General features: G+C 44.5%; 3 protein-coding genes across 4 annotated transcripts in view; all 3 read left to right on the forward strand.

Annotated features, from left to right (window-relative positions):
* The window catches only part of LOC134194064 (uncharacterized), a 10,350-nt gene extending 4,257 nt beyond the window's left edge, over window positions 1–6,093 (forward strand). Inside the window, exons 4-9 of the mRNA XM_062662967.1 lie at window positions 886–1,046; window positions 1,210–1,469; window positions 1,531–1,611; window positions 1,688–1,811; window positions 1,877–2,002; window positions 5,789–6,093. Of these exons, the coding sequence (XP_062518951.1) occupies window positions 886–1,046; window positions 1,210–1,469; window positions 1,531–1,611; window positions 1,688–1,811; window positions 1,877–2,002; window positions 5,789–5,998 (962 nt within the window). The 3' untranslated portion in view covers window positions 5,999–6,093. The remainder of the gene's footprint in view (window positions 1–885; window positions 1,047–1,209; window positions 1,470–1,530; window positions 1,612–1,687; window positions 1,812–1,876; window positions 2,003–5,788) is intronic.
* A 2,569-nt stretch (window positions 6,094–8,662) lies between these two features.
* On the forward strand, window positions 8,663–10,281 carry LOC134193830 (neurogenic locus notch homolog protein 4-like). 2 transcript variants are annotated; one of them, XM_062662674.1, is made up of 7 exons: window positions 8,663–9,016; window positions 9,085–9,175; window positions 9,236–9,385; window positions 9,453–9,560; window positions 9,629–9,775; window positions 9,836–9,949; window positions 10,004–10,281. In XM_062662674.1, the coding sequence occupies exons 1-7, from the start codon at window positions 8,762–8,764 to the stop codon at window positions 10,168–10,170; spliced, it is 1,032 nt and encodes a 343-aa protein (XP_062518658.1). In that variant the 5' UTR covers window positions 8,663–8,761; the 3' UTR covers window positions 10,171–10,281. The 2 variants fall into 2 exon arrangements, with proteins under 2 accessions (XP_062518658.1, XP_062518659.1); XM_062662675.1 differs by having other exon boundaries at window positions 8,665–9,016; window positions 10,007–10,281.
* Window positions 10,282–11,684: 1,403 nt separating this feature from the next.
* LOC134193852 (uncharacterized) lies at window positions 11,685–13,114 on the forward strand. Its single transcript, XM_062662698.1, has 4 exons — window positions 11,685–12,389; window positions 12,459–12,549; window positions 12,609–12,704; window positions 12,769–13,114. The coding sequence occupies exons 1-4, from the start codon at window positions 12,102–12,104 to the stop codon at window positions 13,014–13,016; spliced, it is 723 nt and encodes a 240-aa protein (XP_062518682.1). The 5' UTR covers window positions 11,685–12,101; the 3' UTR covers window positions 13,017–13,114.
* Window positions 13,115–14,927: the final 1,813 nt, after the last annotated feature.

Below are 14,927 nucleotides of genomic sequence, written 5' to 3' on the forward strand. Positions count from 1 at the left end.
TGTACCCTGTATATATATATATATATATATATATATATATATATATATATATATACGTACATCCACACCATTTACGTGATATTTCGCCAGGAACCATCAAATATTTTTGTTTCCATATCTCTTAAAAGTAAGTTTCTTTTTTTGTGGGTGCATGCTGATACTCATTAGCATCTTCATCGGCACTATGCACCAACAGCGAATGCCTCACGACATGGCGATTCTTCAGGAACTACAGGTGCACTTCTAACTTACGATTGGATTTTAATACACACAGTGACACACCAATACATGAGATTACAGATCAAGTTGTTGTCGAAATCACTGTCCTTTACCTTGCTCTTGTTTTCCTTTAACCTTGTACTTCCACTGCAAACAGTTTCCAAGCTGTTGCTTTCCAGAGAACTGCAACAAAAATTTTGATAGCTCTCATTCCAAGCGAGTCCTAAACTGGTCTTACATGGTGTGGTTCCAGCATCTTGGTAAAGACCTTCAAAACAGTTTGGATCCACGAATTTTCTTGAATATTATACTTCTTAGTCTGATTCTACCTTTCCTGTAGGATTCTGGAACAGATTAATCAATTCACGATGCAAAAAGGAAGAAACCACACGTGTAGTACCACGTGCTATCCTGAATGCCAGCTAGAAAACAGCAAGAGAAATTGAGCATCAATCTCACGGACTGTGCCTACCCCTATATATCTTACATTGTATACTTGTTCTCAATAATTGAAATTCAGAATTTTGAATTGCAGTTGTCATGTACATGCACTAAGACTTACTAACTATCCACCTTGCAATGATGTTTAATTGAAGTACTAATGCTGGCAGTGGACTAATTTGCAGTTTTTATGTATGCTTGATGTTTAATACTGTATGTGAATAGATTTGAAAAGCGACGATGTGGCTATGACTTCATCTGTGTTCATTCTACATGTACACCCTGATTCAATCAGAAAGGCTGAGAAATTAATTGGGGACCTCATACTATCCCAACTTGAGGAAGTGGTCGTTTTTGCTGCAATGCCTGCTACCGAGGATGACAAGGCAAGTAACGAGTCGATTATATGGTGGTGGTGGTTGTGGCATTGTGTGTGTGTGTGTGTGTGTGTGTGTGTGTGTGTGTGTGTGTGTGTGTGTGTGCATGTTCTATACATTTGTCATTTGCATTTTGTCTTATTCTGTGTGTGAAAGTAGTCATTTTGTGTAGATGTGGCAAAGCCGGCATCTTCTTGCTGCATCAGAGTCAGCTGATGCGGACAACAAAACCGAGACCACACATGACAAAATTGTTATTAGCACATCAAACCCAATAGAAAATGGTTCACAAATTCTACTATATGCTGGCAGGCTCACCATCACTGTGAACAATGAATCAGTCGATTGCTGCAGCATAGAAAGACATACTAAATTAGCAGTTGTCTTGCAAAATGTCTTTGCATTTAATGATACAGAAAATAATCATAGGGGGTACGTATAAGTTTTGTCACATTGAGTTGTGTTGTCTAACGGATTCATATATTACGTACAGACTTGGAATTTCTGTTGACATCTCTGATGCTTTTCAAGGGCATCATAATCTTTCTGTTAACGTTACTGATGCGTATCTAATGTGAGATTTATTTTTCTATTTGACATATAGATGTATATGTAATAGAAAATGGTGACTGACATTTATGTTTTTCTAGCATCTATGTGTTCTTAAAAAACTCTTTCTGGTCTGTTAAGAAAATGGAGTTTAATGCCATGATTGATGGCAAGGAAACTAGTGTTTTGCTCAAGAGTACGAATCGTACTGATACGTCGTATCAAGTATGTTGGCTATGTGTTAGTGATTGTTTACTGTGTTGAGGTATTTGATATATTGTGTTGTGTAGAAAAGTATAAAGGGTGTGCCAAAGAGGACTGCATTCAAATGTACTCCGGAAATTGTTTATTCAAACATCAGTCATCAGTTGGATTCCGAGACTGCTAACATCACTGTCACCTTCACTAATCTGCAGGTAATGCTATTTACCATCAGTATGCCATCACTTGAGATAAGTATTATGATACGTTAATAGTAGTTGACAAAATAAATAATTAATTAATTGTTGCTTTTGTCTAACTGATTGACTGACATACAGACCAAGATACAGTATGACTGGTAATAGGAGACACATTGAACAATTTTTTGTTATTGTTGCTTATCTGGGTTATAGTTAGCCTTGTCTCTGGACTTTTTCAGTAGTCTTGTCCAGTGTCTGTCTGTATGACAATTCCAAGACATGTCACAAAGGGGACCAAGCACAGGGGACACACATGGTCTTGAAAATATAGTGATTGCACCGAATCTTGGCTAGCCTCGTGTCCAGACACTCGCATTCTAGTTGTGGTCGGTGCCCATATTTCCTAAATTTTGCAGCACTATACAAACTTTTATATTTACGGAAATTTATTGATTTGCAGTATTCTCAGTGTGTACACTACAACGTCAGTGTGTACACAGCAGCACAAGCGTATGCCTGCATAACACAAACCATATAAAGTGTTATTATCCGGACTAAGCCAGTAAGGGTGTATTAGTCGTTCGGCGTGCAACAGTCGTCCCTACAACCATATTTATACTTGATTAGCACTGATGCAAATGAAGCTGTTCTGACCAATAGATGAGAAATGGTGTTATTACCAACCAATAGACGAATGTGATGTCATCACTAGGCTCCACCTCTGTTTGCAGCTGTGCTACAAGAATTCAGCCATTGGGCATTCGTCCTGTACATGGTGTTTATTCTTTTGCTTTACGTGTTTAGCACATGGAAACAATGCCTATAGTCTACATTTGCACGTGCATGTTTTCCCACCAAACACCAGATGTCTAGAGAGCAAAGATGCTCAATTTTCAGGCGCCATGCGATACGCGGTGTTGTGTTGCAAAGATCGCTTGTGTTGTTTTCAACAGAAATTTGGCACTCCACGGGAATTTGCGAAGGGGAACGTGCATTGTACATGACAGCATGTTTGTTTGTCGGACAAAGCGACTGACCTGGAAGTATTCTAGTGCGTCTCTATTCATTTTTTACGGTATCCAAAAAGTTAGAGTGAAGAGAGACGCTTAATCTATACATTTGCACGTTCATGTTTTTCCACAATAATGTTTTGGTTTTGGCTCTGGGGGCTCTGGGGTAACCTAATTATGACAACCTGTGCCTATTTAGCTGTGGTCCTAAATGATTGAGGTTAAATGGTGATGGCTGCATAAATACAGTAGGCGTAACCACCACATGAGGGGATTTTTAATGGTGTCAAATTGCCTACATACACTGTACACATGTCTTAGCATGTAGTGTGCATGTACATAAGCTGAGAGTTTAGCACTGTAGTGCTTCTGTATTCATTTTTGCTGTTATAAAACTTTGGTATTTCAGAAACAAATACCTTTTGGTGTAACTTGTAAGATGAGGCACAGATTTGGTGTGGCAGAAGTAGAAGAGATTGTGGGCATCACGTGAGATGTAGTATCGCTCCACCCCACCCCCTACACAGGGTGTCATGAACATGGTGCACCTTGGTGCTTGCGTTTGTGGATTACTCTGGAGAGGCTCATTGTCTCTCCAAGCAGGTGGTTCTCATCTCTGCATGAAACTTCCCAGGAGTTTATGAAGTATTCGGGTTATTTCCATTCTATCGGTGCCTTCTGGATGTGGAGTACATAACTTTTATATAATAATAAACAATTAATTAAAGTAAAAGATAAAAATGTAAGGTGTCATGCATAGTAGTCGACATTTATTCAAGCATACAAAGCCTACACTAGGGGGAGAGGGTAAGAGTAGTTGTACACTTTTGGGGTGGAGTCTAAAATGTCGATGATCTCTTTTGGTCCAGAGGTAGATAGTAAGTGATGCTGAAGTCAGGAAATTGCATTTACGTGTATGCGTGTTCAACTGTTGTATCTACATTTGTAACTATCTATTGCAAGTGTAGACACGTATAACACGGTAAGTGTTAGTTGCACGTGTTTGAAGCTTACATGACGTGGGACAGGTACTTTGTGGTAGTTAATGTCGATAGTTTTGGATAACCCCTAATACAATAAACATTGTGTGGTTTCTGAGCAGAAGGAACATATGGGTCGTTTTAGCATCTCAATGTGCTCATTCAGAGAGGCATTTATTTGGACACTTTCCATTATGTTTTCAATGAACGTGCTTTTGTTTATATAACAGCCCCAGGGCACTGGTTGAGACAGATGTTTTTGGGGACATTTAGGGTACAGGCTATAGATCAACATACCAGACACTCTTCAGGGTTCAAAAAATGTTTGAATCTGGTTCCCAGTTTGGTTACCTAGAGGAATGGTTGATCGCGAAACTCTCACTGGTTTCTAGGTCAGTGATTCCAGCAGTAAACAAGTCATTAATATCACTGTTGAGACCCTTTCCCAGATTATCATGTTTGACATTAAATTAAGACCTAACTAGGGATTTTCAGTAATGTTGGATGAACTTTTTCTAGTAAACACATTGATCTACAGTACTGTACTTGGGATTTCTTTTATGTAATAGTATGAGTATTCACATTTTATAGAAACTTTCAACTAGCTGTACAATCAAACAAAAATGTAGCTGTGTGGTTTTGTAATGTTGATTAATGTGATTATGTGGTTGTCATCACATCCACATTCTTTCAATAAGTCAGGGTTTCCTATGACTAGCTCTGCTAATCTCTGGAACGCACGTGATAAACTTTTGTTATTGTAGCGCTTCAATAGGGTGTGGCATCATTCAACACCTAGATTTCAGAACTGGACATGCAGAAACTTTTGTCTGAACAAAGTTTCGTGGTAGCACTAGGAGACGTATGAGCTCCTGGACTTACCTGGTAGTTCTTTTGATAGAAAGACACTCAGGCAGCTTACTGCGGATAAAGCTGTTTGTTTTGCCACTTCCTACGCCCACCGTTTGCAAAGATCTACATAATAGTTTCTATTTGTCTCAATTCAAGATGGTCAGATTCTTCGTTTCCTTTGAAGAGCATAGAAAAGGATTTAAATAGGCAGTTGTCATCATTCTGTTCAACTACGATTGGCTGCAGATTTCATGTTTCATTCGAAAAAAGCTGCTGTGCAATGGAGTCTCGTCGATGATACTGTAGATCTGTTGACTTGGATTTGTTGGTGTAGCATATGAAGGATAGGAGTGACCGCAATTGTTTGAAAAATATGTACGGACTTGCAGTGTCTTTAGTTGGGTTTGTCTGGAGCGGATGGCAGAGACCAATGAGATCGGTACAGGCAGTAGAGTCCATAAAATGATGTACCAGAGAATAGCAGCGACTAGCAATAGATTGTTAGATGAAACGTTGTTACATGATATGTACGAAGGTACTAAGTAGATGGCATACGTTGCAGGATGCCACTAAATGGTAGATGTAGAAGGTGGCAACATACCTTAATTGTGACGTAAAACATCTGCTGAGCAGGTGGTTCACATCCAAGAGCCACTGCCACGAAAGACTAGAAACTACCAAATATTTTTACACCGTTTGTTAAACTTTGTTTAGTCTCCCGCCATCTAGAAGTGGTCGCCATATGCCGACTCGGCGACCGGATTTTTCGAACCCTGCTCTTACTGTCATACTCGGTTCTGGTACATGTATTACTCTACATGACAATACGTTTGAGGATTGTCATGTCATACAGGAACTGGGCATGACAGCAAGAGAGGATGTGTTATGGTGTGTGAGTGTGCTAGTGGTTAATTAATGTAGTGATTTCTTGGATGTTATTACTCACGTTTGCATTTCAGTTCGATCCGTTTCTCCATGGTGCCGGAAAAAATTTTACCAATCTGGTCAACGATTGTGTCGGATACTTCACTCCGGGCATCTGGGCTGGCGTCGTCACGTCACTTCTACTCATAGTCATCCTCTACTTAGCAATCTATCTTATGTTGGGTATGCAGATAATGGACAGGTTTGACGACCCGAAAGGCAAGCCGTTAAACATCCAGTCTTAGTTTTCAGTGTAACGTAATTGTTGTGCAGTATTCACATGTATGTGCAATTGGTAGCTTATTGGTATGAAATTTGAATTACTCTAAATTGATCTCAACCTATTGATTTACAGCGACTGCATTGTAACAGAGTTTGTAGTGGGTAGACTCGTGCTCACGTCTCTTTCTCCATGCTAGGTTGCTACACACCATATACACTAGCTGTCACGTGTATAGGTCCATGTGGTTTCACATGTGTGCTCTGCGCTTAAGCCTCGTGTGAAACCACATGGACCTACACACACACACACACACACACACACACACACACACACACACGCGCGCGCGCGTGACAGCTAGAGTACGTGGTGTCGCAACCTAGCACAGAGGAGGATTGGGCACGAGTCTAGTTAGTTGGTAGTACAACTTGTGGACTCTATCTGTTGGTGAGCACATCATGCTTTGTGTGAATTGCAATAGGTAGATGTATAATGTGTATAGGTTATCGTGTGATTAGCGTGCTATATGGCTTTTACCAGTGTGAGGGGTGGGGTTATTCACCTCGGGCTATAACCCCAGTCTGAGTGCCAGTAACAGGCATATAGTCTACATGTTCATCATACATTAAATTGTTTATACCTTGGTCACATGACTTGTAAGTATAAGTGTGAGTGTGTTAATAACCAGAACTTATTGCACACTTGCTGTGCTATATACAATACTCATAGTACACCACCTTAATACGCGCTTGTGACCTGTCGCAGATCACGTGACCATGGCATAACATGATATACAATGAGGGTGGTATGACACGGAGCAAATACAGTACTAGCAACAGACAGGCAAATGGATTATGCTGGACTATTTGCTTGGTATCACACTTTGAGAAACAGTTGGAGATTGGAGTGGTTTACAGGCAACTAATCACAGACACATTGTGTCTCTTCGAAACTAACCTACCAACATGATCTTGCATGGTAGCTGGGTAGTCAAGCAGGACATACCAAACAGTCTAAGAATTGCCTGGATAAGGTAAACACACCATTTCATCCAGTAGAGTAGCCTCGTACCAGGCCCTCTTGATTGCTCAAAGAAGAGGGCCTGGTACACGTCTTCGCATGCGTGCATAAATTATTTTGAAAGCGGCGTAGTGTATGTACACATGCGGAACCGACGTTGTTTAGAATCTCGAGCTGATAGTGTCGTGCACAATGACAGCGAACAGCGTTCGTGTTCATAATAGACTTTAGGTGATGTTCTTTGTTCGCTTTTTTCGACTTAGATACCAGTCCTGGCTGTCATGTGCCTGTAATCTTAATTTTCTGCTACAGCTCGAATGCACTGAGCACAGCGCTGGCAGATCTCTGTGGAAGACCGTCTTGTCTTACAGATAGAAATTTCCATGCTCCAGTCCTTCTTGCTAAGCAAACACTGTAAACAGCCTAGACATCGAGGAATGACAAACTCGACACTCTGCCACAAAACAAGGTCTAAAATCATGTAGTTGGACCAATTGACCTTTGTTCTAGATCTATGGCTGTTTAGCTATCCGTTCAACAGTTGCGTGCAGCATTATCGGCTTGAGATTCTAAGAAACAGTGTCGTTTTTGCATGCATTCATACATTACGCCGATTTCGGAGTAATTTATGCACGCATGCGAAGACAACATGTACTAGGCCCTCTTCTCCGGGCTCGCAAGAGGGCCTGGGTACGAGGCTACCCGTAGCAGAGCTGTATATAGAGAGAGTTGCGACATGACCATGTGGTCATGTGAGATTATGAGCACCATTTTGTGTCCAGTTGACATTGCACTATCCGGGAAATAGAAGAGATAATCATTTGTTTAGTCACTGCTTGCAGAATGCCTTGCTGTTGCGTGTGGGGATGCAGCAATACAAGTGCGCTGTAACCCTATTTATCGTCATCAGGATTATACAGAGCCACTGTCGAAAACTACTCTATGTGTAAAGTCCCTCAAAATTAGGGAAAGCGTTGTTCACACCTACAGTATTAGATAAGTTCCATTAAGTTCAAGCTTTGTCAATGTTCATACAATTTATACAAGAATTTTACCGTTGGCTGGACACAGAATGGCGCCCATAAATCCGGATGTAGACTAGCCCCCCATAGCCAGACTCTCGCCATATTTTTCTGACGCTGCGGGAGAGGGTCTGGCTACGTGAGGCTAGCTAGAATTTTACCAATGTTGGCTGGAAATGTGCTAACTAGGTTTGCAATCAAAATTAAATCGCATGTCTAATCTATATGGTTGTTACATCGAATGTTACAAGGCCTGAAAAGTTACTGTGGTCAGTGCATGTGGATATGAGTGAGTACTGTGTACCTATGCATATAATTGACCCATACGCTCCATGAGGTTAACCTTACATTACCCAAAAGCCTGTCAGAGTCCATCTTATGTGACGTCATCATGTGTGGCTAGTGATGATGCAATGTTACCATGCTTTCCATTATTTTTAATTAGATACTAAAATTCGATTTGTGATGCTAAGTAATATTGTAATGTTGTTGACCTTTGAGGTTAGCGTGGGCGTCAGTTTTCTCTAATAGAGATTAATTGGATTGACGCAATTGATGAGTTCAGTGTCCCTTACGTCACGTGATTTTGTGATTGTTAGCCTGGTACTGGACAAACTAGCTAGTCTAGATATAGTGTAACCCTAAACGACAATGCATTTGTATAAATACTAGTGCACTGGCATTACTCGACAGTATATAGAGCCTCCGCAGTCTCCTCCTAGTGAAACCTGCGGTTGCGGTGAGCAATGACTGGATGTTTTCTTCTTGCTTCACTGTTTTCCGTCGTCGCAGTTGCGACGTCGTCTCGTCGGTACTGGTACGAAACCGAACACTCGTGTAGTGACACCGTCTGTGGAGCTCGAAAGTGCACCGTCAAGCAGCGACTGTGTTCTACAATGGCGTATTTTCCTGAGGAACCGGAATGTGAGAGCATTTCAGAGCGACGATACAAGGACTGTGCGAGTTTTCGCTGCGAGAACAACGGCACACTTTCATGGCGGGTAAGAATCGAATCAGGAAGGGCGTTGAGCGTGTGGTTCTCTTTCCTGGACGTTGTGTCTGCTTGCAGTCTAGACGGCGCAGCTCGCGGTCGGTACACTCGTGTGCGCGGCGACCTTTATGCGCATGCCCGCCCGGCTTTACCGGTCGTTGCTGTGAAAGTCAGTCTTCGTCGCCGACCCCTTCATTAACAACTCTCATTTTGTTGTCTCGATTTTCAGCTCTGGTGAAGGACGGTAGCTGTCCGATTTTGCCTAAAATTGGCAGATTCCCTTGCGTCCAGCAGTGCAGCAACGACTTGGATTGCAATGGTGACCACAAGTGCTGTGAACAGTATTGCTCAAAGGTTTGTGTGGACGTCAAGCGTAAAGGTAAGGTGTACTATCATTTGATGCATGTTAGTTTTTAATAGCAATTTTAATTTTGTTGGGTTTTCAGATTCTTGCGCAGGCGTGGACTGTGGCCCGGGAAAGGACTGTAAAGTCGTCGCTTTTCCGTGTGTTGTTCCACCGTGTCCGGAGAGCTTCAAATGTGTCTCTCGGGTTGGTAAGGGATCAACCATTGGTTGATATTGCATGCATTTAATGTTACTTAGGAGGCTGTTAATGTTATAGGAAAGTCTGGTGTTTGTCCGATCTTTCCTAACACGGTTACACCGTGTAAATCGAAGTTTGGTTGTCGACGTGATGAGCAATGCTCTGGAGATAAAATCTGTTGCAAACGAGGTTGTGCTAGAGAGTGTGTAGACCCGCTATCAGAGGGTTAGGCAACTGTTTCGTACCTTAAGGATCGACAATTTTGTGTAATTATTGTAATGTTAGAAACAACTGGTTGTGATCGTGTCGTGTGTCTGCCTGGGACCATGTGTCGTAAGACTGATGCTGCTTGTCGAATTGGCAAAGTTTGTAAGGGAAAGTACGAGTGTGTACTTGAAGGTGAAGTCCTCACAATACGGATGAGATTTGTGATTGACAACTGAATGTTTTCAGTAGCTACCGGATACAATGACGAAGCTGTGACTTCTTCAACTTTGAGTTATGAAACATTTTCGACTTCCAGTAATGAAATTCCTTGGCTGGAACAGAAGAGTGACGAAACTCTGCAACCTGAACTGGATGGGGTTGATGATACTACAGCACATGAAGGCTTATATTAGGTGATGAAGACTGGACTCCTAAGTACCCTGGCATCCTTTTGGTTTGTTTGTTGTGAGTATGCATTTACGTTAATCATTATCTCTATTAAAATGATTGCTGTTGTTGAACGAGGTATCTTTGTGTTGTTTACTGGACGAATGTGAATACTACAGAAACTAGTAACTATTGTCTATATGGATTAATGCTAAATGTTTGACGTTGTGTGTACTATTCCATAGAGTGCAAGTGTGTAGCATAGGTGTAGGAACTGTGGGGCTGTCACGTGACAACTGGTCTTAGCCATGACTGGTCCGGGGCTAGGGTTAGGGTTCATGTTATATTTAGAATCAGCGTTAGAGGTAGGATTGGAGTCCGGGTTAGGGTTAGTCGTAGGGTCTGGGACCACTTAGGGCAATACTGGACTAGCTATGGCAACCACAACTGGTCCGGTGATCAGTTATGGTATGGCAGCCTCAAGTGATCCCTGGTCTGAGAGACCAGATATGGTATGGCGGCCTTAAGTGGTTTCTTGTTTAGGGGACCAGTTATGATATGACAGTCTCAAGTGGTCCCTGATCCAGGGAACTACTGTAGTTATGATATGACAGTCTCAACTGTCCCTGGTCCGGGGGACCAGTTATGGTATGGCAGCCTCAAGTGGTCCCTGTCCCTGCTGGACCAGTTATGATATGACAGTCTCAAGCGGTCCCTGGTCTGTGGGACCAGTTATGATATGTCAGCCTCAAGTTTTCCCTTGTCCATGGGAGGACCAGTTATGATATTGGAGCCTCAAGTGGTCCCTGGTTCAGGGCCATAACTTCTCCCGGACCAGTTAAGGCTGGGGACCAACTTTAGCGTGACAGGGCCAAGGTTCCAAATAATTTTCCCGCTTAATTCCATTAGTCCTAAATGCAATAAAGATCATAGTGTTTGGCCTCTCAAACCTCAAACTTACGTCCATGTCAGTAAGCGTGCTTGCTGCAATGCATGAGTATTGCCTGGAGTGGTGCATGCAAAATGGTCGTGAGAAAAGCAGCCCACAAGGAAGAGTATCTAAATTCGGTCAACTCTATATAGTCCATTACCAACTTGGTCCATCTGTCTTTTCCATTTACTACACAACAAGAAGCTCACTGTCAGTAAAGACTACTGTAGGGAGTATCATGATTAGTACAACATGTGCTGATAGTGTCATTAGCATTGATGTATTCTTCTTTGATAACTATCTATAACTTATATTCGCATGCCAAGAAACGAGTTGAGAGTGCTAGCCCAGACTCTCTCGTCAAGTTACCCTGTAGATGCACACTGCTCTCCCATACGCAAGTCTAACAGCTATGGCAAACTAGCCCGTCAATAGACATGATAAACCAAATTTTAAAATGCAGTAGCTACATGCGTATAACTAGAGCTGGACCATAATATAACACGCAGTGTATCTTACTTGCATGCGCTCATGTCAACAATTCATACCGCGGAGACCAGCTTCTAGAGGGCTCTGACCTTTATCGATGTCGATCTCCCCTCCTGTATACATGTGTCATGCATTTGTGGGTGCCTCTGTATTGGTTTCCTTTTTGCGTCACAAGAATTTTTTGTATACATGTACTCTGCATGTGTCTAGGGGGCGTGTAAAGTGCAACGACGTGTTTGCTACTTACACCCACACATCAGATACCGGCATGTGCATGAGTGTCTGTTTATAGACAACATGTACCTCTGCTCACTGCTTGGTCTCTCCCCTTGCTTACTTGTGTGGAAATGCTGCAGCTCGACTGTAGTGACTCTAGTGGACGAGCGAGGCGTCAGCTGTCGCATAAATTGCGGTCACGTCATTTCCTAGAAACTTGTTCAGGTGTATGATGCGTCTTCCTTTGTAAGCTGCAATTCGATTAGAACAGCGGATAAATAACAGAGAACTCGTAGAAAGTATTGCAGTGCGGACATCTTCATGCAGCTACGTGTCATGGCCCAATCTAGCCTTTCGCTTCTAGTGCTGTTGGTAACTCTGCAAGCCTGGATGCTTCTACCCGTCACCGGCTCTGGCTATTCCACTCGGCTGCGTTGCCGGGATATCGGCAGGCAGTGCACTGACTCTATATGCGGAATACGCCTCTGCAAAAGCAACAAATTCTGCTGCCACACTTCTCAATATTTCTACTTGCGAAGGGCTTGTTTTCTCAAAACTTCAGTCGTCAGGCAGTGTACACCGTTCAGGTGCGAGAACAACGGAATTTTGGTGAGTCTGTCTGTCTCTCTCGCTGTCTAGCTAACAAGTGTGAACAAACGGCTTTATGACTCATTACAGCGATTCCAAAGCTACTTCGAATCGACTCTGTGTCGTGAACCGACACTGTATTGCGCATGTCCGTCAGGATTTACTGGTCGCTGCTGTCAAAGTAGGATATTTCAGATGACGCAATAATTTAATTCTAATTAGCTATTGATTTATCCATAGAGTCTTTGTTGCCGCCCAGCCCGTGTTCTGCGACGTCGTGTCCAGACGACAGCATTTGTGTTGTGGTGTACGGCCGTGCCACATGCGAACGCAAAGGTCCAAACGATCGGATTTTATATCAATAACAATGACTTACACTAAACAGCAATTGTTTCACTAGACGTTCCCACCACACCATCGTTGTTTGACACAACAACATCGATTCCTACCAACAGTCTCTCAACTGTTACTGCTAGAATCGGACAACACACGGATGACGTAACTGTCGGACCTACAGTTTCTATCGACTTTCACGATGGGAGTGGCATTGCTAGTGCGTATGAAGAGCTGCCAACCGGCGATGAAGGCGACACTCCGCCACCTGACACTACAGATGACGATGATTTTGTAGTGATTACTGGAAAATAATTGATGCTAGAACGTAGACAGCACTTTTGTTGTTGTTTGTTGACGGTTTGTATACCTGATTGGTTCTTAGATTTACCTAATCAAAACAGCAACTAAAACTGTTTCTTGTATCTCTTCTACTCTGCAGTCTTCTAGGCAGATCCCAATAACTATTTTAGTTGTTAATATTAATAAAATTTGATTAATTAATTAACTATAACATTTGCTGGAATGACAACTAGCGTTTCAAACAGATATATCAACTGTTAGAGACAATTGCAGGACTTTTAGCAAGAACGAAAATCTGCAGGCAAAAAAGGAATTACACCGTGACAGAAACGATCCTGTAGGCTCGAGAGTCCAGCCTTTCATCTCACCCCATCTCATCCCCCATCGCATTCCCCATCTTCATTCCCCATCTTCATCCCCCATCGCGTCCCCCATCGCATCCCCCATCTAACCCCCAATCAATCCCCCATCTAACCCCCTATCACACATCACTTATCTCACCCCACCCATCTCATCCCCTTTCAAAAGACCCCATTCTACCTTCCAAAATCCCATCTCCCCCTACTCACCCCATGATCCCCACCTCACCCCATGACCACCACCTCACCCCATGACCACCACCTCACCCCATATACCCCCACCTCACCCATGTTCCCCCACCTCACCCATGTTCCCCCACCTCACCCATGTCCCCCCACCTCACCCAATTTCCCCCCACCTCCGCCCCATCTCGCCCCATCTCGCCCCACCTCGCCCCACCTCTCCGCCACCTCGCCCCACCTCTCCCCACCTCGCCCCACCTCTCCTCATCTCTCTCCCACCTCTCCTCCACCTCTCTCCCACGTCTCCCCCACCACTTTCCCACCTCTCCGCCACCTCACCCCATCTTGCCCCATCTTGCCCCATCTTGCCCCACCTCACCCCATCTCGCTCCACCTCTCCCCGTCTCGCCCTACCTCACCCCGTCTCTCCCCGTCTCGCCCCACCTCGCCCCACCTCGCCCCACCTCGCCCCACCTCTCCCCACCTCGCCCCACCTCTCCTCATCTCTCTCCCACCTCTCCCCCACCTCTCTCCCACGTCTCCCCCACAACTCTCCCACCTCTCCGCCACCTCACCCCATCTCGCCCCATCTTGCCCCACCTCACCCCATCTCGCCCCACCTCTCCCCGTCTCGCCCCACCTCTCCCCGTCTCTCCCCGTCTCTCCCCGTCTCTCCCCGTCTCTCCCCGTCTCGCCCCGTCTCGCCCCACCCCGCCCCACCTCTCCCACCTCTCCCCCACCTCTTTCCCCCACTTGGCCCCCACACCCCCCACCTCTCCCCACCTTTTCCCCACCCCTCCCCACCTTTCCCCCACCTCACCCCACCTTTTTGTCCCCACCTCTCCCCACCTCTCCCCACCTCACCCGCATATCACCCCCACCTCGCCTGCATATCACCCCCACCTCACCCGCATATCGTCCCCACCTCGCCTGCATATCACCCCCACCTCACCCGCATCTCACGCCCATCTCATCTTCACTCACCTCAGTCACCCCACTCACTCCACTCACCCCCACTCACTTCATCTCACCCCCACTCACTTCATCTCACCCCCACTCACTCCACTCACCCCCACTCACTTCATCTCACCCCCACTCACTTCATCTCACCCCCACTCACTCTATCTCACCCCCACTCACTCTATCTCACCCCCACTCACTCTACTCACCCCCACTCACTCTATCTCACCCCCTCTCACCCCATGTCACCCCCACTCACCCCATGTCACCCCCACTCACCCCAACTTACCCCCACTCACCCCAACTTACCCCCACTCACCTCATCTCACGCCCACTCACCTCAACTCACGCTCACTTACCTCAACTCACTCCCACTCACTCCTTATCACACCAGGCACCCCATCTCACGCCCAGGCACCCC

Source organism: Corticium candelabrum, chromosome 18, assembly GCF_963422355.1.
Source record: "Corticium candelabrum chromosome 18, ooCorCand1.1, whole genome shotgun sequence".
NCBI classification, from domain to species: Eukaryota; Metazoa; Porifera; class Homoscleromorpha; order Homosclerophorida; family Plakinidae; genus Corticium; species Corticium candelabrum.